Below are 23,792 nucleotides of genomic sequence, written 5' to 3' on the forward strand. Positions count from 1 at the left end.
CAAGGTGACCTTCGGCAAGTGAGATTCTCTCTGGGCCTTTCCCCCATCTTTATAAACCAGTGGTGAAATTCAGACATCCTTCCCTGTTATCACTTCTCATCTACAGGCTCACAGCTACGCACAGGAGACACATCCAGACCCCACAGACTTAAGCTCCAAGGGACCCAAAAGCCTGGGGTCGCTTCATGTTGGATGCATGTGCAGACCTGATTCAGGCACCACACAAATGCAGGCAGAAATGAGTTTATTGCATTAGAAAAAACACCAAAGAAAACCAGCAAACACCTCCGTACTAGACACAGTTATTAGTTTGACTCAAGGGCATAATCTCAGATGCCAGATTTACTTCTGGGAGGGGGTGATGGTCTCATCCCTCCTGCTTCCCTATCTCTTTAAACCAATGGACCTCTAGAGGTGTCCACTGTGCAATACAAGTATGTGACTCATTTCCCACTCTGCTTGCCTGTTCACATCCAGGCGGAGTTAGCTGGCCACAATGAGAATGCTCCTGAGTTGCTGGGACAGACAGAAATGTGAGGATTAGGGGTAGGCAGTTGAAGCCTGAGCCTGAGTTTACAGTTAGTGACAGTGGGGCTCCCATCGGGAGGGAGAGATTGCCTTCCCATGGAGCTCTGGGAAAACTGCTCACTGATCCCTTGATCTCTCCCCACAAACCCTAGGGCACAGGCAATGGCACAAATGGCTGCTAGTATAAAGGGGGGTGCTGTTCAAGGAAATGAGTGACTCAAATTCTCTCAGGGGAGCTGCTTCTGGGCCTAAGGGTGCCTGCTGGGAGAAGCAAACCAGCTGAAACTGGATCTGGGAGAGGAGAAAGGAAAAAAAGGACCTGTAATGCCCAGAACCCCCTGGATGGAGGGGAGACCCCAGGCAGAGGGGTCTGGAGCAGGACCCTGGAAGACAGAGCCGGGCCAGGCAAGCTGGAAAAGGAAACAACACTGGTGGGAAACAGAGCACTGGCCAAGACCAACCTGCTACCATCCCAGAAGAAACCCAGCCTTAGAAATTCTCTTTGGGCCCAATTCTGCTAGTAGATCACGATTATACAACAGTCCCTGCTAGTTTCTGCTCTAATCTATTATTTCCATGCACACTGGCAAATCAGTGGGTCTTGAGAAGAATTAAACTTTCACTCATTTGGCCTCTACAAGTTCCCAAATGTCACTTGACATCCCAGCTGGTCATGCCCCTGATCAGGTCGCAGGCAAACACTAAGGCAGAATGACATCTCCTCTAGCTGAGACTCTGATGATGCCAAACTGTGATGGCTAATGGCAAAGATAGCAGCAGATGGGGCCAGAAATGAGCAGCAGCTTTTTGGAGAGGAAATGCCCCTGCTGCAGGCCAGACTTCCAGGAAGAAGCAACATAATTCAAGTCCGTGAAGTGGCAAGAAGTTGTGGCAGAAGGGGCCCCAGGATGTCAGAGCTGCGACTCGGGTACCTGGCAGCTCTGAGTCCCTTCTTCACACTCACTTTCCCAAAATCTAACTAATGGAGGTTCACGTCAAGAGGGAATCTGAAAGTCTCTCTGGATTAGATACTCCCAGACTGTTCCCTGCCTATAAACTCCTAGCAGCAAGTCATTAGGAAAATGCCCACTCATGCCCCAACCTGCCTTTCTAAAGTCAGAGTGACAACGGAAATAATGTGTGCCTTCAAAACACATTTAGGATAAGGGAAAGTCCCTATCAGAAACGATTCTAAATTTTCTTGCCACCTTGATTCCACTTCATTTTATTTTTTTGAGATGGAGTCTTACTCTGTCGCCCAGGCTGGAGTGCACTGGTACAATCTCGGCTCATCGCAATCTCTGCCTCCCGGGTTCAAGCGATTCTCCTGCCTCAGCCTCCCCAGTAGCTGGGACTACAGGCATGTGCCACCATGCCCAGCTAATTTTGTATTTTTAGTAGAGACGGGGTTTCACCATGTTGGCCAGGCTGGTCTTGAAGTCCTGACCTCAAGTAATCTGCCTGCCTCGGCCTCCCAAAGTGCTGAGATTACAGGCGTGAGCCACCGCGCCCGGCCTCACATCATTATTCTTTCTATATCAAAGGTATTTTCCGGCCAGGCGCGGTGGCTCACGCCTGTAATTCCAGCACTTTGGGAGGCCAAGGAAGGTGGATTACCTGAGGTCAGGAGCTCCAGACCAGCCTGGCCAACATGGCGAAACCCTGTCTCTACTGAAAATACAAAAACTAGCCTGGTGTGGTGGCACGCACCTGTAATCCAGCTACTCGGGAGGCTGAGGCAGGAGAACCGCTTGAACCCGGGAGGCGGAGGTTTCTGTGAGCTGAGATCATGCCACTGCACACCAGCCTGGGTGACAGAGCGAGACTCCATCTCAAAAATTAATAATTAAAAAGTATTTTCTTAGAGCAGGGGGAATCCCGTCCCTTGGTCCCCAGCTAAATACTGTGTACTGGCCTGGATGGTGGTTACAGAGACTGCAAATAACCGACATCATTACTGGCAGAAAAAAGGCCTCGGCTTCTACTACTCCAGCCCAGACCTCATCCACTATGACACGTCAGCTATGCTGAGGAAAGGCAGCCTCGGGGGCACAAAGGCAGGTTTCCCAAAATTGATGGCAGAAGATTGGCAATCCATCTAGGTGGAAGGAGGAATGGCTTTATCCTGTTTTCTCCGGCCTGATACTTGCTGTTACTCCCTTGATCCTGAGGCAATGGCTGCTCCAGCACTGGCCTTGCTTAGGGTAAGGGAGGGAAGGTGAGGAGGGTTGTGGCTAAAGAGTTCACTTAGGTTAGGTTAGTCATCCTGAAACTGGTCCCATATGCACCAAATCCTTTGGTTCATTTAACACTAGAGTAACTGTTTCCAGGTCACGGATGTTCTAAAACTCACCTGGGTCCCACAGGTGTTGGCAACTTGGGTAGAGCGTGAGTGTTCTCTGGAAAGAGTTCTAGGTTGGGGCTTCCGCAAACTGTGACTCGCTTTCTGTTTAAACAAAGCCCCTCCCTTTCTCCAGTGTGGAGGACGCTTAGGAAACAGCGTCCGAAGTGAACGCACAGACAAGACAGCCTTAATAAATTAGTATAATACTATTAGAAGGGGTGGCATTTTTTTCTGTTTCTTAGCAGCATTGTCTACATGCGGCCTGACGGTCTCCTTCCCTGGGAAATTTAAAAAGCCGTCCCCTGGTTGTTAGCTCTGATGTAAAATTATAAAATAGAAATCTGGTAGGGTTTGTTTTGTTTAAAAAGGAAAAGCCCTGGTGAGGCAGGGCGGTCCCAGGCAGTCCTGTTAGCTCTGGCCGTTGGGTCTGCCCACGGAGCTCCCTCCCGGAGGCTGGATCTGAATGGAGTCCAGGAGGGGCCGAAGTGCCTGTCCAAAGGGCCTGCAAGGAAACGAGACATGAGAGGGGTGGGCTCTGGGATGTGACCTGCTGTCACACACCCTGCGCTGCCCACAGGTAGGGAGGTGGAGTGGGCGCTGGTGGCAGCAGCAGCAGCACCACCACCAGAGAAGGAAAGAGCACCTCGTCACCTCACTTAAGTTTCCCACCTGCCTCACACACACCAGTGTTCTTGGAGGGCATCTCCGAAATAGCCTGCTCTGTATTTTTATTCCTGGGGTTCCCTCCTCAGGGCCTCACTTCTAGAGCCTGGTTAGCTGTGGTTTGAGTAGGCTGGCTACATACAGAGAACTAGAACTTTCTGTGCTCTATGTGCTTGTGTCTTTAATTCTTGTGAGCAAGGAAAAGATCAAATTTAAGCAAGGAAACTAAGGCAAAAGAAGAAGGATATGAAAAAGAAGACAAAGGGGTGAGGACAGCAAACAACTGGATTTTTTCAGGAACAGAGGTCTGCCAGGGAATACAGGGAATATTCAGGAAAAATGACAAATGCTAGGTTGCCAGTATTAATGCCTTTCTTTCACCCCGAGACAGAGTCTACCTCTAGCCTAGAGCTGGAGTGCAATGGCGTGATCTTGGCTCACTGCAACGTCTGCCTCCCAGGTTCAAGCAATTCTCCTGCCTCAGCCTCCCAAGTAGCTGGGATTACAGGCATGTGCCACCACGCCTGGCTAATTTTTTATTTTTAGTAGAGATGGGGTTTCACCATGTTGGCCAGGCTGGTCTCGAACTCCTGACCTAGTGATCTGCCTGCCTCGGCCTCCCAAAGTGCTGGGATTACAGGCATAAGCCACTGGGCCCAGCCATTAATGCCTTTCTAAAGGGCTCCTAGTTTGCTCTCATAGTAACAGATGGAAAAAATACTACAAATACTGGAGTTTGGAGATTTTCCATGATTACGACAACCATAAATAAGGTTGCCCAAAAACTTTTAAGTCACTGGCTTTTTCTTCAGTGGATACTGCCATTTTTGAAAATCATCTCCAAGTTTAAAGGAATGAAGTACTCCAAAGTATAGACAGATGAAACCTAGAAATATCAACCCTAATTCAGACAAATCCAGGAACTCCACCCATCAAATAATAACAGCAAGAACATTCTGGCTACTCCAGTTTGCTCAGGGCCCCATAACCTAGATCCCTCAGCAGAGCTGTGGGACTGCAAACTCATCGAGTGATAGGAAGGCAGGGCCAGGGCTGGCGGACTGGGGCTCCTCACCAGCCTGCCAGAGCAGCCTTGTTTCCTATGCAAGCTCTTCCTGGGAGGTGCTTCCTCAGATATAAAAAACAGCCCACCTTGCTGGGCCTGTGAAACCTGCCAGGATCTCTGTTAAATAAGGCCATAGTTCAGGAGAAACTGAGTCAGAATAAGCAAATAAACATGGTCCTGGAATGAGCACAGGCTGCCTGAATGCAATCAACGGCAAGGGGAGGGAGAAGGTGAGATGGCTTTGGGGGTGTTGTGTCCTTTCGGGGTATACTGCCTGGGTGATGGCCTGCAAGACTCTTCCAAGGCTTGGGCCACATCAGGACAGAAGGGGCTGCAGAGTGTTCTTGAAGAAAACATATGTTGAAGACTGTGCTGTAATACATGAGGGCAAGTACAACATAGTCGTTGAGGGAGTCAAAGAGTTCATGGTGCAGTGGAAGACAGGCAAATCAACAGCTACAAAACAAGCCCCCCTACTATTTTTCTGACCTCCTCTCTGCTTGTCTAACATTGCATTTTAACTGGGTGCTTCTGGGGAGTGGCATGCTTTGAGCACAATGGGAAGGACAGACGCCAGAATTTTGTGCAAGTACTGAAGCCAGTGTCAAGTGGGTTTCTAAGTTCTGTGGTTGCATTTAGGCCAGGGCAGAGCTGGTCTAGCTCTGAAGGTGGAGGTAATACAGGTGCGCATCAGTGGGTGGAGAGAATGGCAGCCTTCTGTGTTAGAACCTGCCATCAGGGCAGGCCCACCTGGTTGGGAGGGCAGATGGGGGCCAGAGGAAGGGCACTGACCGTGAATGGGGATTTTCAAGGTTGGCCAAGGCAGGGGCAGGGACAAGAGGCCAAACTTACGTGGAGAGAACTTCAGAGGGCAGGTCTGTGATGTAAGAAGGAATCTTCCGCCCAGTCAGGAACTGTGCCACTTCGTTGCTGAAGGTGTTACAGTTGTGTTCAAAGAGGTTGTAGGCCTCACCTCTGTACATTGAAAGGTTTGCAGAACATATATGAGAAACCAGCAAGCGTCTATGTGGAATAACTCAGGCTAGGCAGTGGAATGGTGAGCACAGCTCAATGTGAGGACTGCGATATCCCCCCTCTCATACACCAGAAAAGCACTGCTTATTTGCCATTCTGGCCATTAATAACTGATTTTTAAGGGAAGGAGAAACTGAAAAGACATGGCTTCTACACAGTTTCGGGAGAATCTTTACATTCACGAAAGCAGAAATCTGGTGTTAAGAGTTTACCCCCTTACTGAAACTGACTAAAGCCTCTTTAAGAGAAAATCTGCTCAAGTTTGTATTTCATCCCAACCCTTCTGCCAACCCTGTTTTTCCTTCTGCAAACTTGGCCAATACAGGTTGAGAACAGCGCTTGCCGATTTTAATCAGAAAGAATGAAAAGTCCTTATTTCCTCTAAAAATTTCAGCAGAAAGTATGTTTGAAGGAATATCTGTATCAGAACAACTTAGAGCTTTTTGTAGCATAACTGCCTTTTCTTCAATTCAGCAAAAAACTGGGCCACGCCTTGTGCTGAGTGATAAGGATGATATGACATGGCAGCTGCCTCCAGGGGTTATTACCTAGTTGGGGAGACAGACACAACTAACCACCACCCCTGTCTCCACTCACCGGAACAGGGACTCCCCCAGGGAGGAGAGGTACTCCAGAAAGATTTCTTCTGTGACTTCTGTACTCCCCACATCAACCACAGAGTCTGGAGGCCCAAGCAATGTCCCTCCCTAAAAGAGCCAACCCAAAGAAAGTCATTAAATTACCATCTCCACTGAATGTTTTAATGTGGCTTCCCACAGTAGACCACAAACCCTCTGTTCTGACTTCATTTTTTTTTTTTTTGAGACACAGTTTCTCTCGTCACCCAGGCTGGAGTATAATCTCAGCTCACTGCAACCTCCGTCTCTCGGGTTCGAGTGATTCTCCTGCCTCAGCCTCCCAAGTAGCTGAGATTGAAGGTGCCTGCCACCATGCCCAGATAATTTTTTGTATTTTTAGTAGATATGGGGTTTCACCATGTTGGTCAGGCTGGTCTTAAACTCCTGACCTTAAGTGATCCACCCACCTCGGCCTCCCAAAGTGCTGAGATCACAGGTGTGAGCTACTGCGCCCAGCTTGACTTCATATTTAACTTGTAGACCACCCAGGGCAGATGAAGAATGCTATTCGCTATTTGTATCAAGGATGCAATGGCTTAGAAGGATGGGTGTCCAATCCTTTGGCTTCCCTGAGGCACACTGGAAGAATGGTCTTGGGCCACACACAAAATACACTAACACTAATGATAGCTGATGAGCTTAAAACAAAAAACAAACAAACGAAAAAAACTCATGTTTTAAGAAACTTTACAAATTCACGTCAGGCCACTTTCAAAGCTGTCCTGGGCTGCGTATGGCCCAGAGGCTGCAGGTTGGACAAGCCTGGCTTAGAGCTTTCTGGTCCCTTTTCATTGCCATGTGCTGGCAGCATGGTTAGGAGTCGGACTTCTTGTTTCTGGGGGGGAGGGCCCTGGGAAGCTGATTCTCTTGCAGCTTTGACTCCTGATGCTGTCCACTTACTCAGCTGAGAAAGAGAAACCCAGAATCTGAAGTCTACTTTTGTCCCCAGTATGTCTCATCCCCAGGACAATAGAAATGGCTCATACTTCACAGGCCATCTCTCCATGCCTATTTGCATAAAGTATGCAGCCAGTTTTTCTTATGACATACTTGATATCCCATGTAATAATGGAAAAACGAGGACGGTGAGAAATCTGGCAGGCTGGCAGATATTTCCATAATTCAATTCTTTTTGGATCTGTGAGCCTAATCCTTGCCCCTGTCACCATCACAGGGCAAGGGAGTTAATGGCTCCCGAAAGGCCTACAGAAAACCCTCAGCCATGTGGTTAACAGACTGCCAGAGAAGACTGAAGGAGAGACTGAGGTTGAGTGGGGAAACCAGCCACTGGGGAAGCAACGGGATCAGCAGGGAGAACAAATCTGGGAAGGGATAACACTCCAGAGCAGAGATCCCTGAAAAGATCACTCATTCATAGCCACTGAGCACCTCCTACATAGCTGACATTGTTCTGGGCACTGAGGAAAGCATGGTGAGCAAGATAACCATGGTAGGCAGAGAACAATTATCTCAGAGTTGTAAGAAACTAAAAGGTCACTCTTTGACCCCTCTTATTCACTCATATAACAAATATGGATTGAGAACTTATTGTGTTTCAGGCCTTATGCTAGGCACTGGGACTGTGGTGTGGACAAAATAGATGAGATTCTTGCCCTTAAGAAGCTTAGTCTAGCAGGGAAGGGAAACTGAAAAATCCCATAAACCAGTATATAATTATGAGCTACAATTAAGGGGAGGCTGGAAAAGTACAGAATGCCAACAGTACCTATGACAGGAGACCTTCCCGGTCTGAGGGATCAGGGAAGACTTGCCTGAGAAAGTGACACAACTCAAATCTGAAGGATGGAGAGGTGTAACCAGGTGAAGGATCAAGAAGGTGTACTGATGTCAGAGTGCAGGTTTCAATGTCTACGGTGTGTTCAAAGAATGAGAAGAGAGTGAGGGTTGGGAGGGAACAACCTAAAAGAGGCTGGCCAGAGTCAGAGTCAGAGACCAGATCAGGTAGGTCCTGGGAGGCCATGCTGAGCTTTCTGGCTTTTATTCCAAAAGCAATGGGAGAATTCTGGCTTATGCAGGGGATTGCTTGAGCCCAGGAGTTTGAGATCAGTCTGGGCAACATAGGGAGATCCTATCTCTAAAAAAATAGAAAAAAATAGCAGGGCATGGTGGTGCTGAGTCCTAGCCACTCAGATGGCTGAGGTGGGAGGATTCATTGCGCCTGGGAGGTGGAGGGCTGCAGTAAGCAAGACTGCGCCACTGCATTTCTGGCCTGGGTGACAGAGCAAGACCCTGTCTCAAAAAAAAAAAAAAATCCTTCCTGTAGGATATAGCAAAAACAAACACACAACCAAAATGAATGGCTGCTTGGCCATTGCTTGAGCACCTACTATGACAACACTTGGATAGCTGATAGAAATTTTTGGAAAAAGCTAGGCACTGTGGCTCACGCCTATAATCCCAGCACTTTGGGAGGCCGAGGCGGGCTAATCATGAGGTCAGGAGTTTGAGATCAGCCTGGCCAACATGCTGAAACACCATATCTACTAAAATATACAAAAAATTAGCTGGGTGTAGTGGCGGGCACCTGTAATCCCAGCTACTCGGGAGGCTGAGGCAGGAGAATGGCGCGAACCCGGGAGGCGGAGCTTGCAGTGAGCCGAGATTGCACCACTGCACTTTAGTCTAGGTGATGGAGCGAGACTCCATCTCAAAAAAAAAAAAAAAAAAGAAATTTTCGGAAAAGGGTGTGGGCTTTAGTGTGATAATCCTGAGTTCTAGGACTGGTGTCACTTATTGATGCTTCTCAGAGCCCTCATCATTCAGCTTAACATCAGTTGCGTTCCTAGGATGAGCCAGACACTGTGCAGGGGATGGAGATGGAAGGTCTCAGCTCGCAAGGAGCTTACACAGTTCCCTGTGGAGAACCAGAAACAGCTCATTTCACCATAACATGCTCTCTGTGAGACAGAAGGACCCACACGTGCCATGGGAACAGAGAGGAGGGGAACTGGCTGGGGTGTCTGGGAAAGGTTTTATTGAGCCGAGTCTTCGGGTGGCTTTGAGGAACAATGCCAGAAGTCCACAGTAGAAGCAAAGCTCCTGGTCTACAGGAGCCCCCAGGAACCTGAGACTGCAGGACAGAGTGTAGGGGAAGACACTCACCGGGGGGCAGCTGGAGATACCACCACTGCCGAAGAAGAACTCATCCTTGTGCACAACTATGGATGTGTGCCTGTCACACAGAGAGAGACACAGTGAGCCAGAAAACTTAAACTTTGAGAAAAAGCAAACACCATAATGCAATGAGAATAATTTCTGCCCAAGGATAGGACTGTGGGGCCCAGTCTTATAAAACCAACAAACCAAAGGCATGAATATGATAAATGCCACAGATCAGGGCTTCTCAATCTTGGCACTATTGACATTTGAGGCTGGATAGTTCTTTGTTGTGTGGGGCTGTCCTGTACATTCTAGACTGTTGAGCAGCATCCCTGCCTCTATCCACAAGATGCCAGTAGCATCCTCCTCCCTGTACGACAACAAAAATATCTCTGGACATGGCCAAATGTCCCAGGGTGAGAGAGCAAAAAGAACTCCTGATGAGAAGCACTGCTTTAGGGCTTGAAGATTTATAGCATGGAGAGCTAGGTTTCATGCTGGAAGCCACAGACTAGAACCTGAAATGCATAGAGTGCTGCCTTGTTTCAAAACTAGTCAAAGTAAGGAGACCCACCCAACTTACCAGATGCCTTCCAGTTGTTTCCCTGTGGAGAGAAGAAGAGATTTAGCCACTTGGGACTAGAATAAGTGGCCCCTCAGCCTTGCTAAATTCACGACATCACTCAAACCCAGGGTGACCTGTCATAAACCTCTTGAGGGACTTTCTAGGAATGCAAGTCCCCTCCAGTAAGGTCTTTAGGTTGTGACAGAGTGTAAGTGTAAGTAAGTTGAAAAGTAATGACAGTCTTTTATCAGAATGCAAGATTAAAAACACTAGTATAAAGGTACTCTAGTTTTATGTCTGCTATTCTTTCCTCTTTGTGGTCAGTTCAGCTATGCCTTTTTAACTTCTCTGTCTCACGTACAGTAAGACTATAGTAATACAACGAATGTTATTACTCATTTCTTCATTGAGGTTAAATCCTTCAGAAACTGATAGGATAAAACTTTGCAAATGCTATCCATTTAAATAGTTAAGGCACTGTTATTCTACCTCTATGTGCCAGAAACAATGTTAGGTGTGGAAATGCAAATAGGAACATATCACTTTCCTGCCTTTGAGAAGCTCAAAGTCAAATGGACTGAGACACACAAATAATTAACTAAAACACAATGTTAATACGCTGTATCATAGTGGTAAAAATAAGGTGCTAAATATAATAAACTACTTTTGTGAGCTTCCATTACCAATGACAAGGGCAGGGATGGACATTTCTGTGGGAGAGAACAAGACGTGCACATGCATGGCTGTGAAGTCTAAAGCCTGCAGGGCAGAGTGAAGAAAGGGGGCAGTGATGGTGCCAAGGGGAGGAGCGGCCAACAGGATGGCCAGCAAAGCGGGCAGGCCGGGACTCAAAGAGGCTGTGAGGCTGGAGAGTGCCTTGATCAGATCCATGTTCGGAAAAGATAACCGTAGTTGTGGGATAGCAGATGAATTGGAGGGAAGAGAGCAGACCAAGCAGACCAGGGTAAGGAGGTCATCACAAGAGTCCATGGGAGATACTCTACAGCAGTGCTCAGGAGGCAGAGGAAGGGCATTGAAAGATGTGGAGTGTCAGCAAACATTACTCACTCACTCCTGCTTATCACTTCACACGGCGACATGGCAGATTACTGATTGCTAACTGCTACCTTTGCTGTTTGCCCTGTGTCTTTCTTTTTTTTAGAGACAGAGTCTCTCTGTTGTCCAGGCTGGAGTGAAGTGACGTGATCTCGGCTCATTGCAAACTCTGCCCCCCGGGTTCAAGTGATTCTCATGCCTCAGCCTCCCAAGTAGCTGGGATTACAGGCACCCACCACCAAGCCCGGCTAATTTTTGTATTTTTAGTAGAGACAGGATTTTGCCATGTTGGCCAGGCTGGTCTCGAACTCCTCGCCTCAAGTGATCCACCTGCCTCAGCCTCCCAAGGTGCTAGGATTACAGGCATGAGCCACCACACACTCGGCATAACATCCTCAGAGATAGTTAAGGGGACCATATGGGTTCAGATCCTGGATTTTCCACTTCCTAGTGGTGGATCTTGGGCAAGTTTACCCAGCCTGTTTAAGTCTGTTTCTCCAATTCGGAGTTGCTGTGACTGGTAATGTTATGTATAGAAAGCTTCACAGTATGTGATATACAGATGTCTGATAAATGGAGGCTCTTTTTAGGTACAATGACCTTGGGGAAAAGGGTAAAGACTTCCACAAGATAAAAATAAATTCTACTTCAGACATGTCACAGTGGCCCACCCCTGTAATCCCAGCACTTTGGGAGGCTGAGGCAGGCGGATTACTTGAAGCCAGGAGTTCAAGACCACCCTGGCCAACAGAGAAACCCTGTCTTTACTAAAAATAAAAAAAAAAAAAACTCTCTGGGTGTGGTGGCATGCGCCTGTAGTCCCAGCTACTCAGGAGGCTGAGGCACGAGAATTGCTTGAACCTGGGAGGCAGTGAGCTGAGATTGCGCCACTGTACTCCAGCCTGGGCAACAGAGTGAGACCCTGTCTCAAATAAAATAAAAAATAGGCCAGGTGTGGTGGCTCACGCCTGTAATCCCAGCACTTTGGGAGGGCGAGGCGGGCAGATCACATGAAGTCAGGAGTTCGAGACCAGCCTGGTCAACAACCCCGTTTCTACTAAAAATACAAAATTAGCCGGGCATGGTAGTGCATGCCTATAGTCCTAGCTACTCAGGAGGCTGAGGCAGGAGAATCGCCTGAACCCAGGAGGCAGAGGTCGCAGTGAGCCAAGATTGCACCATTGCACTCCAGCCTGGGCGACAAGAGCGAAACTCTATCTTAAAAAAAAAAAAAAAAAGACCAGGTACGGTGGCTCACGCCTGTAATCCCAGCACTTTGGGAGGCCGAGGCAGGTGGATCATAGGTCAGGAGTTCAAGACTAGCCTGACCAACATGGTGAAACCCTGTCTCTACTAAAAATACAAAAATTAGCCGGGCGTGGTGGCAGGCACCTGTAATCCCAGCTACTCGGGAGCCTGAGGCAGGAAAATCGTTTGAACCTGGGAGGCAGAGGTTGCAGTGAGCCGAGATCGTGCCACTGTACTCCGGCCTGGGCGACAGGGTAAGACTCCATCTCAAAAAAAAAAAAAAAATTCTACTTCAGTATTGGTAAGTAAAATCTAAGAACAGATTTCAACATCCAGCAAATTAATATGAAATGTTATATCTATTTTACATGTAAAATTCCATTCTTTGCTGTTAGTGTTCCCAGGCTAAATGGAATAACAAGAAAATGAAATGTAGCGGAGTACTTCTGCCTCTGTTCCAATTCCAGAGATCAGTCTGCTTTTCACCAAGAGATCTGCTGCTCTGGCCCGGAAGACCACAAGTGGGCCGGGCGTGGTGGATCACCTGAGGTCAGGAATTTGAGATCAGCCTGGCCAACAGGATGAAACCCCGTCTCTACTGAAAATACAAAAATTAGCTGGGCGTGGTGGCAGGCGCCTGTAATCCCAGCTACTTGGGAGGCTGAGGCAGGAGAATCACCTGAACCCAGGAAGCAGAGGTTGCGATGAGCTGACATGGCACCATTGTACTCCAGCCTGGGTGAAAAGAGCGAAACTCTGTCTCAAAAAAAAAAAAAAAAAAAAAAAGACCACAAGTGGATAGAGGGATCCTAGCCAGGGGTTTCTGGGGATAGCACCCTAGAGAAGGCAGGTTCTGACCTTATCCAAACTGAGGTGAAATTTCACAGTGGTTGATGAGAACCAGACTGGATGCCAAAGGGGAGTGGTAATCCATTTAGGACGAGCATCTTCAAACCCTGGGTTCCACTGGGCTATAAGATACTAAATCTCCTCTTTCCTGTTTACTATATGTAAAATGGGGAGACTAACATTCCTTTTTTTGAGACAGAGTCTCACTCTATTGCCCAGGTTGGAGTGCAGTGGCATGATCTTGGCTTACTGCAACCTCTGCCTCCTGGGCTCAAGCGATTCTGGTGCCTCAGCCTCCCAAGTACAGGCTGGGATTACAGGTGTGCGCCACCATGCCCAGCTAATTTCTGTATTTTTAGTAGAGATTGGGTTTCACCATGTTGCCCAGGCTGGTCTCGAACTCCTGACCTCAGGAGATCTGCCCTCCTCAGCCTCCCAAAGTACTGGGATTACAGGTGTGAGCCACTCTATGTGGCCTAACACTGCATTTTAAATAGAGCTGATGTGCCCTTCTGAACTGTCATTTATAAATCAGCTGTTTAAATGGCTGCAATTTGTTTATTTACTTGAAGACATTTAATAATTCAGTGAAACTGGAGAGATTAAGGATACCTGCTTTCTCTTACATGTTCCTTTCTTTTTTTTTTTTTTTTTTTGAGACAGTCTCACTCTGTTGCCCAGGCTGGAGTACGATGGCGTGATCTTGGCTCACTGCAACCTCCGCCTCCCAGGTTCAAGTGATTCTCCTGCCTCAGCCGCCTAAGTAGCTGGGACTACAGGCGCTCACCACCACGCCTGGCTAATTTTTCTATTTTTAGTAGATATGGGGTTTCACCATGTTGGCCAGGCTGGTCTTGAACTCCTGACCTCGTGATCCGCCCGCCTCGGCCTCCCAAAGTGCTGGGATTACAGGCGTAAGCTACCGCGCCTGGCCCCTGTTCCTTTCAAATGAAGCTTTTCTCATTTACTTTGTGAGGAATGCTACACTTACAAGGAGGAAGTACAGTATAGTGAATAAGAACACAGGTTCTGGTGTAGACAGGTTGGGTGTGAATTCTACTGGCTTAAATGGTGAACTAATGTTTATTGAGTGACTACTACCTTCCAGGCACTATCCTTGGCACTAAGGATACATCAGTAAACAAAAACCTCCTTCATGACACTTACTAGGTGGGGGGAGGGGACAGTCAATAATAATAATGATGATAATAAGTCATAACATGTTAGCAATAGTGAATGATATAGAAAGAACAAGAGTAGGTTAAGGGGGTCTGGGCATAGTGGCTCACGCCTGTAATCCGAGCACTTTGGGAGGCAGAGGCGGGCGGATCACCTGAGGTCAGGAGTTTGAGACCAGCCTGGCCAACATGGTGAAACCCCATCTCCACTAAAAGTACACAAATTAGCCAGGCATGGTGGCACACACCTGTAATTCCAGCTACTCGGGAGGCTGAGACAGAAGAATCACTTGAACCCGGGAGGTGTTGCAGTGAGCCGCGATTGCACCACTGCACTCCAGCCTGGGCGACAAGAATAAAACTCTTGTCTCAAAAAAAAAAAAAAAAAAAGGTTAAGGTAGTTTCAGGGATGATCAGGGTGGGCCTCTTTAAGAACGTGACATTTGAGTGAAGATTTTTTTTTTTTTTTTGAGACAGGGTCTTACTCTGCTACTCAGGCTGGAGTGCAGTAACGCGAGCAAAGCTCACTGCAGCCTTGACCTCCCAGGCTCAAGTGATCCTCCCACTTCAGCTTCCCAGTTGCTGAGACTATATGTGTACCACCCAGGCCTATTTTTTTTTTTTTTTTTGAGACAGGGTCTCCCTATGTTGTCAAGCCTGGACTTGAACTCCTGGGCTCAAGTGATCCTCCCACCTCCAGGCGTGAGCCACCAGGCCCAGCTTTGAGCCAAGATTTAAAGGAGGCAAGGGAAAGAGGGATGCAGGGGCAATGACATGCCAGGTTTATCTGAAGGCCTGTAAGGAGGCCAGTGAAGGTAGAATGGGTGAGGAGGGGAAGTAGAAGATGACCAGAGGTAATGGAGGACCAGATCACAGAGAACACTGCAGAGGCTGAGAACACTAAGCCTGAGCTGTCCAATATGGTAGCCACTGACCACATGTGGCTATTTAAATTAAATAAATGCACAAATTCAGTCCCTCAGTTCCACCAACCACATTTTAGGTATTCAATAGCCACATGTGACTAGTGGTTACTTATTGGACAGTGCAGATCTAGAACATTTCCATCACTGCAGAAAGTTCTATTGGACACACTGTTTAAACTATAGTTTCCTATTCTGTAAAAAAAGCATAATAACAGTGCCTGCCTCATAACATTTCCAGGATTAAAAGAGACGATACATGACACATGCCTAGCACAGGGTCTGGGACATAATACATGCCCAATAAAGGCTAACTCATTTCTTCTAGGGTTTATAATTTGAAAGTTTTATAGCTGTTCTCATAGTACCCTGGTATTGAAACTCTTCATGTGTCCTTCTCCCCAGTTAGACTACAGTTGCCTCAATAACCAGGACAGTTTCTTATGCATCTTTATAACTCCAGCACCTAGCAAAGGACCTGGACCTGAGATGTGACATGAACATCTGTTGAGATGAGCTGTTCTGTTTAGTTAGCTCTGTTGGTTGACACACAGTGCTATTGAGGACAAAGTTCCTAACCCCAATCTGGGCTGCCTAGCTTGTTATTGAAATGACTCTGCCACCCTGGCATACTGCACTCCCAGTCTACTGCTGTCTTCTCAGATGCACATGCTCACTGACCCAGGAGTACAGCTGGCAGGTATGGATGTATCATCAGCTCAAACCCATTCCTACTAAACAGATTTTTGAAGAGGGGCCTCAGTTATTTCACACCTGAAAAACAACTCAAAAGTTGCAGGATACAAACCCTACTTTATTCTCCTTTATATCCTTTGTATCATCACTGAATTTGCCCGTAAGCTACATGCCACACTTCCTATTCAACTGCATCAAGGTACACTTAGGATCTCATCCATTCATAGAGTGGAGATAGGGATTATAGAAAAAAGATCCCCTTATTTATTCATTCATTCTTTTTTTTTTTTAAGACGGAGTCTCGCTCTGTTGCCCAGGCTGGGGTGCAGCGGTGCAATCATGGCTCACTACAACCCCTGCCTCCCAGGTTCAAGCAATTCTCCTGCCTCAGCCTTCCGAGTAGCTGGGATTACAGGAGCGCACCACCATGCCCGGCTAATTTTTTGTATTTTTAGTAGAGACGGGGTTTCTCCACGCTGGCCAGACTGGTCTCAAACTCCTGACCTTGTGATCTACCCGCCTCGGCCTCCCAAAGTGCAGGGATTACAGGGGTTAACCACTGCACCCAGCCTATTCATTCTTTCACTTATTCATTCATCCACCAAACACTTGGAGCCAACAATAACATTAAAAATGAATTGAGTGAATTTACATCCTTTCTTTTTTCCTTTTGAGACAGAGTCTCACTTTGTTTCCCAGGCTGGAGTGCAGTGGCGTGATCTCGGCTCACTGCAACCTCTGTCTCCCGGGTTCAAGCGATTCTCCTGCCTGAGCCTCCCAAGTAGCTGGGATTATAGGTGTGAGCTACTGCGCCCGGCCTACATCCTTTTTTTTTTTTTTTGAGATGGAGTCTCACTCTATCACCCAGGCTGAAGTGCAGTGGCGTGATCTCAGCTCACTGCAACCTCCACCCTCCGAGTTCAAGCGATTCTCCTGCCTCAGCCTCCCGAGTAGCTGGGATTACAGGCACCTGCCACCGTGCCCAGTTAATTTTTGTATTTTTAGTAGAGACGGGGTTTCACCATCTTGGCCAGGCTGGTCTTAAACTCCTGACCTCAGATGATCACCCGCCTTGGCCTCCCAGAGTGCTGGGGTTACAGGCATAAGCCACCTCACCCAGCCTTGTTTTCTTCTTCTTTTTTTTTTTTTTTTTTTTAACAAAAAAGTTCCTTTTCACCTGTTTTCCACATGCATATCTGCAGAAGATTTCATTTCAAGGAAAAGTTTCACAGCTAAAGAGCATTTGAAAACCACTGGTCAGGCCGGGTGCAGTGGCTCACGCCTGTAATCCCAGCACTTTTGGAGGCCGAGGCGAGCAGATCACGAGGTCAGGAGATCGAGTCCATCCTGGCTAACATGGTGAAACCCCATCTCTTCTAAAAAAAAAAAATACAGGCCGGGCGCGGTGGCTCAAGCCTGTAATCCCAGCACTTTGGGAAGCTGAAGCGGGAGGATCACGAGGTCAGGAGATCGAGACCATCCTAGCTAACACAGTGAAACCCCGTCTCTACTAAAAATACAAAAAAAAAAAAAAAAAAAAAAAAATTAGCCGGGCATGGTGGCGGGCGCCTGTAATCCCAGCTACTTGGCAGGCTGAGGCAGGAGAATGGCGTGAACCTGGGAGGCACGCGCCACTGCACTCCAGCCTGGGCACACAGCAAGACTCTGTCTCAAAAAAAAAAAAAAGAAAATTTAAAAAAGCAGAATCACACAGGGCCTTGTAAGCCATATTCCTTTCCATTTTGCCTTAAAGAAATTGCATGATTATTAAATTAATTCATTAGATGAGTATAAAACAGTTCACACAGTGAACAAAAATAAAAAACAAGGCACAATAGATGGCATTAAAACAGAAAAAACCTCTCTCAGATTTGAATAAATTTTACTTAATCTTCAAGCTTAAGTTCAAGTCTCAATCATTTCTATAATCAATACTTACTGAACACCTGCTCCAACAGGCCACTGGGGACATAAAGGAAGGGGACAGAGTCCTTGCCCTCCAGGAGCTCCAGGCTCTTGCCAAAGCCTTTCTGACATGCACAGCTCACCATGGCCTCTCTTATTTCAAAGCCTAACATAGTTCCTGCACCACTCACTCACTTTGGCACCTAATCATAATCTGTTTTATATTATTATCAAATGTTATATGTATGTGTACATTCATTATTTAAAGGAAAATAATATTTTAAGAAAAACTCTTGGGCTGGGCATGGTGGCTCATGCCTTACTTTGGGAGGGGGGTTTGTTCAGCATTTTGGGAAGCTAAGGCAGGTGGATCTCCTGAGATCAGGAGTTCAAGACCAGCCTGACCAACATGGTGAAACCCAGTCTCTATTAAAAATAGAAAAATTAGCCAGGCATGGTGGCACATGTCTGTAATCCCAGCTCCTTGGGAGGCTGAGGCAGGAGAACTGCTTGAACCCAGGAGGCAGAGGTTGCAGTGAGCCGAGATCGTGTCATTACACTCTAGCCTGGGCAACAAGAGTGAAACTCTGCCTCAAAAAAGAAAAGCTCCTGGAGGACAGAGTTCATGTCATATCTTTTATTTCATTACTATTTGTACTACAAAATGAAGTAAAGAATTGAGTATAGTGTAAAATCTCTAATATTCATTATGCCTTCTGCCAAGAAATGTATATATTCTATGTCTCCAAATCTTTAAATCTGAAAACAGTTTTGAAATGGGCTTGTAAAGAAAAATAAATGTGATGCACGTACACGAAACTTCTGATCAGAAAATAATAAACAAATACGAAGTACTTCTTACCACAATTAAAACACACACACACACACACACACACACACACACACTTCTGCATGTACTCTGGCACAAAAAGAGGTCAAGAAACTTAAAGAGCAGCCAAAATTATTAAGAGGAGGAACTGAAGGACAATTATAATAGCTAATTATTTTAGGCAATCGGTGACTATGAAAAAAGGTGCAATGAGGCTATCTGCTCAATTAGAACGCTGAAGATAATTTTGGGACCATTTTTCATAGTGAATGAAAAGCTATAGAACAGTAATGCCTTCACTTGAGGCAATTCCAGGAGGCTGAAAACAGGACAGGGCAAAACTACGGAATTTACATTGCTTCAGGAAAGGGGAATTACCTTGGGCTTTATCTAGTCCAATCCTGAACTGCGACAGGCTAGATGAGGTCTCCCATTGGAGAACTGACATAACTGAAGCCTGAGAGGGTACTGCAGATGAGATCACATGGATTTAATTTGGGAAAATGGAGACTAAGAGGCATGATCATAAATCTAGATTATAAGTGGCACATACACATTGAACCCAGCTTTTTTTCTCATCCAAACTTGAAACATTTGGCAAAGGATGCCTTTACAAACTTCAGGAAGGCATCTACTTTACTTCAATTATAAAGGAACGTATTACACATTAGAGGTGGTATCTCAAAATGACAGAGAACGCGAGCTCTGGAAGTCAGACTGCCTGTGTTCATAACCCAGCTCTACCACCTAGTAGCTCTGGGACCTGGGGCAAATTCCTTAACACTCTACTTCTCAGGTTCTTCAATCAAGAAAATGGAGGCAATAACAGGACCTATCTCACAAAGTTGTGGTGAGGATTATAATGCACGCAAAGTACTCAGAAAAAAAGGGTCTGACACATGGTAAGCTCTCAATAAATACTGGCTATTAATATACTTCTAGAATTCATCATAAAAATCAGGAAACAAATTGATTTTTTAAAGGTTCGAATATATTTAGGAATGGGAAATCAATATATGGCTACTTATAGAACTGGGACATACCCAACTTCAAGATTAGTGTTGTCTGAATGGGATGAACCAGTAAGACCATGCCTATTTTCCTTAAGTTTTCAACTCTAGAAAGTAATGACTACTAGCTTTGCTAATTCTTTCTTCATTAATTTTGCAAAAGGTATAAAAGCAATATGGAAAAAAGAGGTAGAGAAGAGAGAAGTAGATTAGCACACAAGGTGATTTCCTCAGATCAGAATCTGATGTGCCCAATGAATGGGTGATGTTCCCATGTTTGGCTGAGGCCTTCCAGGACTTCACATCTATATAAAAGGGCGGGGAGTGGGAAGGGGGCAGGTCTATTACTCCATCTTCAGTTACGGCACTTTCCCCTTCACCCACTACACTCCACAAAAGCCTTCTTTCAGTTCCAGTATCAGGCCAGACTCTTCCCTGTCTCAGGGCTTTGGCAGGTTGATCTTTCTCCTACCTGGAACACTGTAGCTCCCTTACTACCCTCCTGTGGCTACTTCTTCCTCATCCTAAATTCCCAGTTTCAAAGTCCACTACCCTTGATACCCTTATTTAAAATAGGTCTCTTCGCTGGGTGCAGTGACTCACGCCTGTAATACCAGCACTTTGGGAAGCTGAGGCGGGCGGATCACTTGAGGTCAGGAGTTCAAGACCAGCCTGGCAAACATGGTGAAACCCCGTCTCTACTAAAAATATAAAAATCAGCCGGGTGTGGTGGCATGCGCCTGTAATCCCAGCTACTCTGTAGGCTGAGGCAGGAGAATCACTTGAACCTGGGAGGCAGATGTTGCAGTAAGCCGAGATCACCCCACTGCACTCCAGCCTGGGCAACAGAGCAAGTCTCGTCTAAAAAAAAAAAAAGGTCTCTTGTTATTTTCTATCACAGCACCCAGTGTGCTTCCTGTGCAGAAGGCACTTATGCAATTTGTAACTAATTATTTATGTATTTATTTTTAATGTCTCCCCCATTAGATAGCTCCATGATGGCAAAGAACATCTTTGTTCATTATATCAACCTCATTTACCTTAACACGTTGACAGGCATAGAGCAGACGCTCAATAAACATCTGCTGAATGAATGAAATAATGACTCCTAAGACCCCTTTCAGCTGCCCAATAATTATTAGGTAATAGGATAAAAAATACCCAGTGTAAAGGGGGAGGTTTTACTTGGGGTATAGGAAATATCTGATTCCTCACTATGATGAAAAAACGAACAACTAAATGGCTCCATTCCAAGAAGTTTAGTTAAAACTTGACTGATGTGGGCTGGGCGTGGTGGCTCACGCCTGTAATCCCAGCACTTTGGGAGGCCAAGGCGGGAGGATCACAAGGTCAGGATATCGAGACCATCCTGGCTAACACAGTGTAACCCCGTCTATACTAAAAATACAAACAATTAGTCGGGTGTGGTGGCGGGCACCTGTAGTCCCAGCTACTCGGGAGGCTGAGGCAGGAGAATGGCGTGAACCCGGGAGGCGGAGCTTGCAGTGAGCCTAGATCGCGCCACTGCACTCCAGCCTGGGCGGCAGAGCGAGACTCCGTCTCCAAAAAAAAAAAAAAACACTTGACTGATGTAATCTATTAATGAGTAACAGCTTCCTCAGTGACTTTGTAAGTTTTGCTTTCAGATGTGCCTCAATCATTTATAACAACTGGTTATCTAGGCCCAAACCCCTGTCAAATAATGGGTTGGCTACATAAGAATTAGCCGATAAGCTCATTAAAAATACAGATTTTTGGACCAAAACTCCAGGAGATTCTGATTTAGTATTTGTGAAGTAAAGCTCTAGAATCCATATAATTAAAATTTTCTCATTTTAAATAGATATTATGTGTATATAATACACAGGTCCAGAGGTAAGAAACAGTTTACAGCAAAGTTTCTCTTCTACTCCTGTTCCCCTGGCATCAAGTTCCCCTTTCCATAAGCTACTGCTGTTATCAATTTCTTGTGTATCCTTACGGATAATTATTTGTCTAAGCAAGCACATATATATCCTTTGATTTGCATATTTAAAGAGCTGTTCTAACCTTGTTTTTTCTAATCTCATTTAACAATATATGTTGGAAATGATGGTATCTGCATTTTTAACAAGCACTCTAGATGATTTTGATGTGAAGCCAAATATAGAAACAACTCATGGGCCCACGGTTGTGAGATTAAGTTCAATTCACTGCGACATATTAGAAACTCAAGGACATTGAAGGATGCCCTCAAAAGTAGCCTCCCTTACTTGATCTCTGCCCCCTCGTCTCACAGAGATGAACTAAATCATTCGCCAGTGTCTCCACAGAGGCCAGGAAAAACTAGCCATTCAAATGGATGCTGTCAAAGCTTCAATTTTCAATTATTGGAATTCTTTCCTTCTCATTGTTACCCGAAATTACAAACCTGACAATTCTGTGTTACACAAGACTTTCCTGTATTTAAGCTGAAATGAGGTGTGATCGTCACTGAATGAGGGCTGGTTTTTCTCCTGCCAGTTAAGCAGTTTAATGGAGCACAACCGAAATACTTTCTTTACTAATCCTTATTCACACAACCGCATCCAAACTTCCCCCAAAACTGCTTTCTTGCCATTTGAGCAAATGCAATTAACTTAGAAACTGTGGGGAGAAGACTGCTTGAATTCTGGAGTTCGGGGCTCCTCTTATCCTGACTTGACCTACCTGGGGGCGATGGCTGGGTCCCTAGGCAGCTCTATCTCCCCCATCCCACCTATCCCTGGGACTGCAAAGGGAGCTTCCTTTGGGCACTGAGGCAAGGTTCTCCGAGAGCCACCCGACCTCCGCAGTGTCTCTGTCACCACGAAGGGCACCGCGCGGCAGGCATCCTCACCTTTCCTACACCGCGCCAAGGAGGCAGGAGTGCACCGGGCTACCCCAGCGAGGCAGGGAACCCGCCGGGATTCAGCGCTGGTTTACCCCACACCCTCGTCGAAGGGGCTCTCGAGGGCTCAGTTCTGCCCGAGCCCCCTGCAAGGTGGAGGCATGACTCCTCCATCCCTTCCCCTTGAATTCAAACGTGAGGATGGTATCTGCGAGGCTAAAGCGGGGTTCAGGTGGCCCAAACTTCAGACCACTCTCTTCTCCACTCGGCTTTTCTTCCATCCTCCTGGCCATGTGTCTCCCCGTGAGTCGTGGCCCAAGTCTCCCCACCTCGGCCAGCCGCCACCCTCTGGCCTGGCTCCCGCCCTCCTGCCCACCTGGCCCCTTCCCCCTCACCCAGCATGATGGGGCTGAGCCGCCGGGCCAGGCCTTTGGACAGGTCGTACACGTAGAGCTTCACCGGATAGAGATTCGGCGGCTCCATTGGGACCCGTGGCGACGGCGGCCACGACGGCCCTCGGGCACCCGGCAGCGGCTTGGACCTTCCCGTACCCGACGGGAGTGCGAAGCGGAGGGAGGGGGGGGACCAGGGCAGAGGGGTTGGGGAGAGGCCGCCCTGCGCTCCTCGCGCCCCCACACCCGCTACCGGCAACGACTACTGTGAGGTGACAGAGAGGGGGCGGGGAGGGCCCACACGGAAGAGGGGGCGGGGGCAGGGATGCACTTTTGCGCATGGGCTTACTGTCCTGACGTACGGAAGGGGCGGGGCTTTGCCGAAGGGGGCGGGGCTCTCGCTGATAGGTTGGCTTTCGTCAGGGACTTAGGTAGAAGCTGGTTGGGGAGTGTGCGTGCCAGCCTGACGCGATATAGTGCGCATATGCGTGATGACGTAGGCGGCGTTGATTGGGAACGAGTGCAGGGCCCGCGCATGCGTGGATTCTCGTCTTCTGTCCAAGTTGGTCGCTTCCCTGCGCCAAAGGTAAGCGGGCCGTTATCCATTTGTGTTGTTCGCCAGCTAGGCCTGGCCTCGTCCCGCTTCGCTCGCTCGGTCTCGCGCGCCCTCATAGCCTTGCTAGAGGGTTAGCGTTAGCCTTAAGTGTGCGAATCCGAGGAGTAGCGACAGACTCGAGACCACGCTCCTTCCTCGCGAAGGAGGCGGCACCGCGTTTGAGGCCTGCCTGCGTTTGAGGCCCGCCTGCGCTTGCGGCCCGCCTGCGCTTGAGGCCCGTCTGCGTTTGAGACCTTATTGGGCGTGATCGAGGAATTTGGGGAGGTTTTTGGGCGGTATTGAG

At 47.3% G+C, this 23,792-nt stretch overlaps 2 protein-coding genes across 6 annotated transcripts in view; one reads left to right on the top strand and one right to left on the bottom strand.

The window, feature by feature from the left end:
- Window positions 1-23,792, top strand: part of XRCC6 (X-ray repair cross complementing 6) — a 74,032-nt gene that overhangs the window by 8,089 nt on the left and 42,151 nt on the right. For 2 of the 5 annotated variants that reach the window (XM_054469934.2, XM_054469936.2), the window contains exon 1: window positions 23,473-23,723. The exons of 1 other annotated variant lie outside the window; for it this stretch is intronic. The gene's annotated coding sequence lies outside the window, so the exon portion shown is untranslated. Of the gene's footprint in view, window positions 1-23,218; window positions 23,724-23,792 lie in introns of those variants that run through there. 2 more of the 5 variants (XM_054469933.2, XM_054469935.2) reach the window with 2 other exon arrangements.
- On the bottom strand, window positions 228-23,468 carry DESI1 (desumoylating isopeptidase 1). The gene is made up of 6 exons (XM_054469938.2): window positions 22,897-23,468; window positions 9,978-9,999; window positions 9,398-9,467; window positions 6,234-6,343; window positions 5,454-5,576; window positions 228-3,374 (listed from the first exon to the last, which is right to left on the bottom strand). Exons 1-6 carry the CDS (start codon window positions 22,982-22,984, stop codon window positions 3,281-3,283), a joined length of 507 nt encoding a protein of 168 aa, XP_054325913.1. The 5' UTR covers window positions 22,985-23,468; the 3' UTR covers window positions 228-3,280.

The sequence above is a fragment of the Pongo pygmaeus genome, chromosome 23 (assembly GCF_028885625.2).
Source record: "Pongo pygmaeus isolate AG05252 chromosome 23, NHGRI_mPonPyg2-v2.0_pri, whole genome shotgun sequence".
NCBI lineage: Eukaryota > Metazoa > Chordata > Mammalia > Primates > Hominidae > Pongo > Pongo pygmaeus.

What these genes read in the sequence shown, in the direction of transcription:
- DESI1 (XM_054469938.2), bottom strand. Translation starts at nt 22,984, where the DNA reads ATGGAGCCGCCGAATCTCTATCCGGTGAAGCTCTACGTGTACGACCTG. An exon ending in GCTCAGCCCCATCATGCTGG is followed by an intron (nt 10,000 to 22,896) that starts GTGAGGGGGAAG and finishes TTCTCTCCACAG; the next exon opens with GGAAACAACTGGAAGGCATC. An exon ending in AAACAACTGGAAGGCATCTG is followed by an intron (nt 9,468 to 9,977) that starts GTAAGTTGGGTG and finishes TCTGTGTGACAG; the next exon opens with GCACACATCCATAGTTGTGC.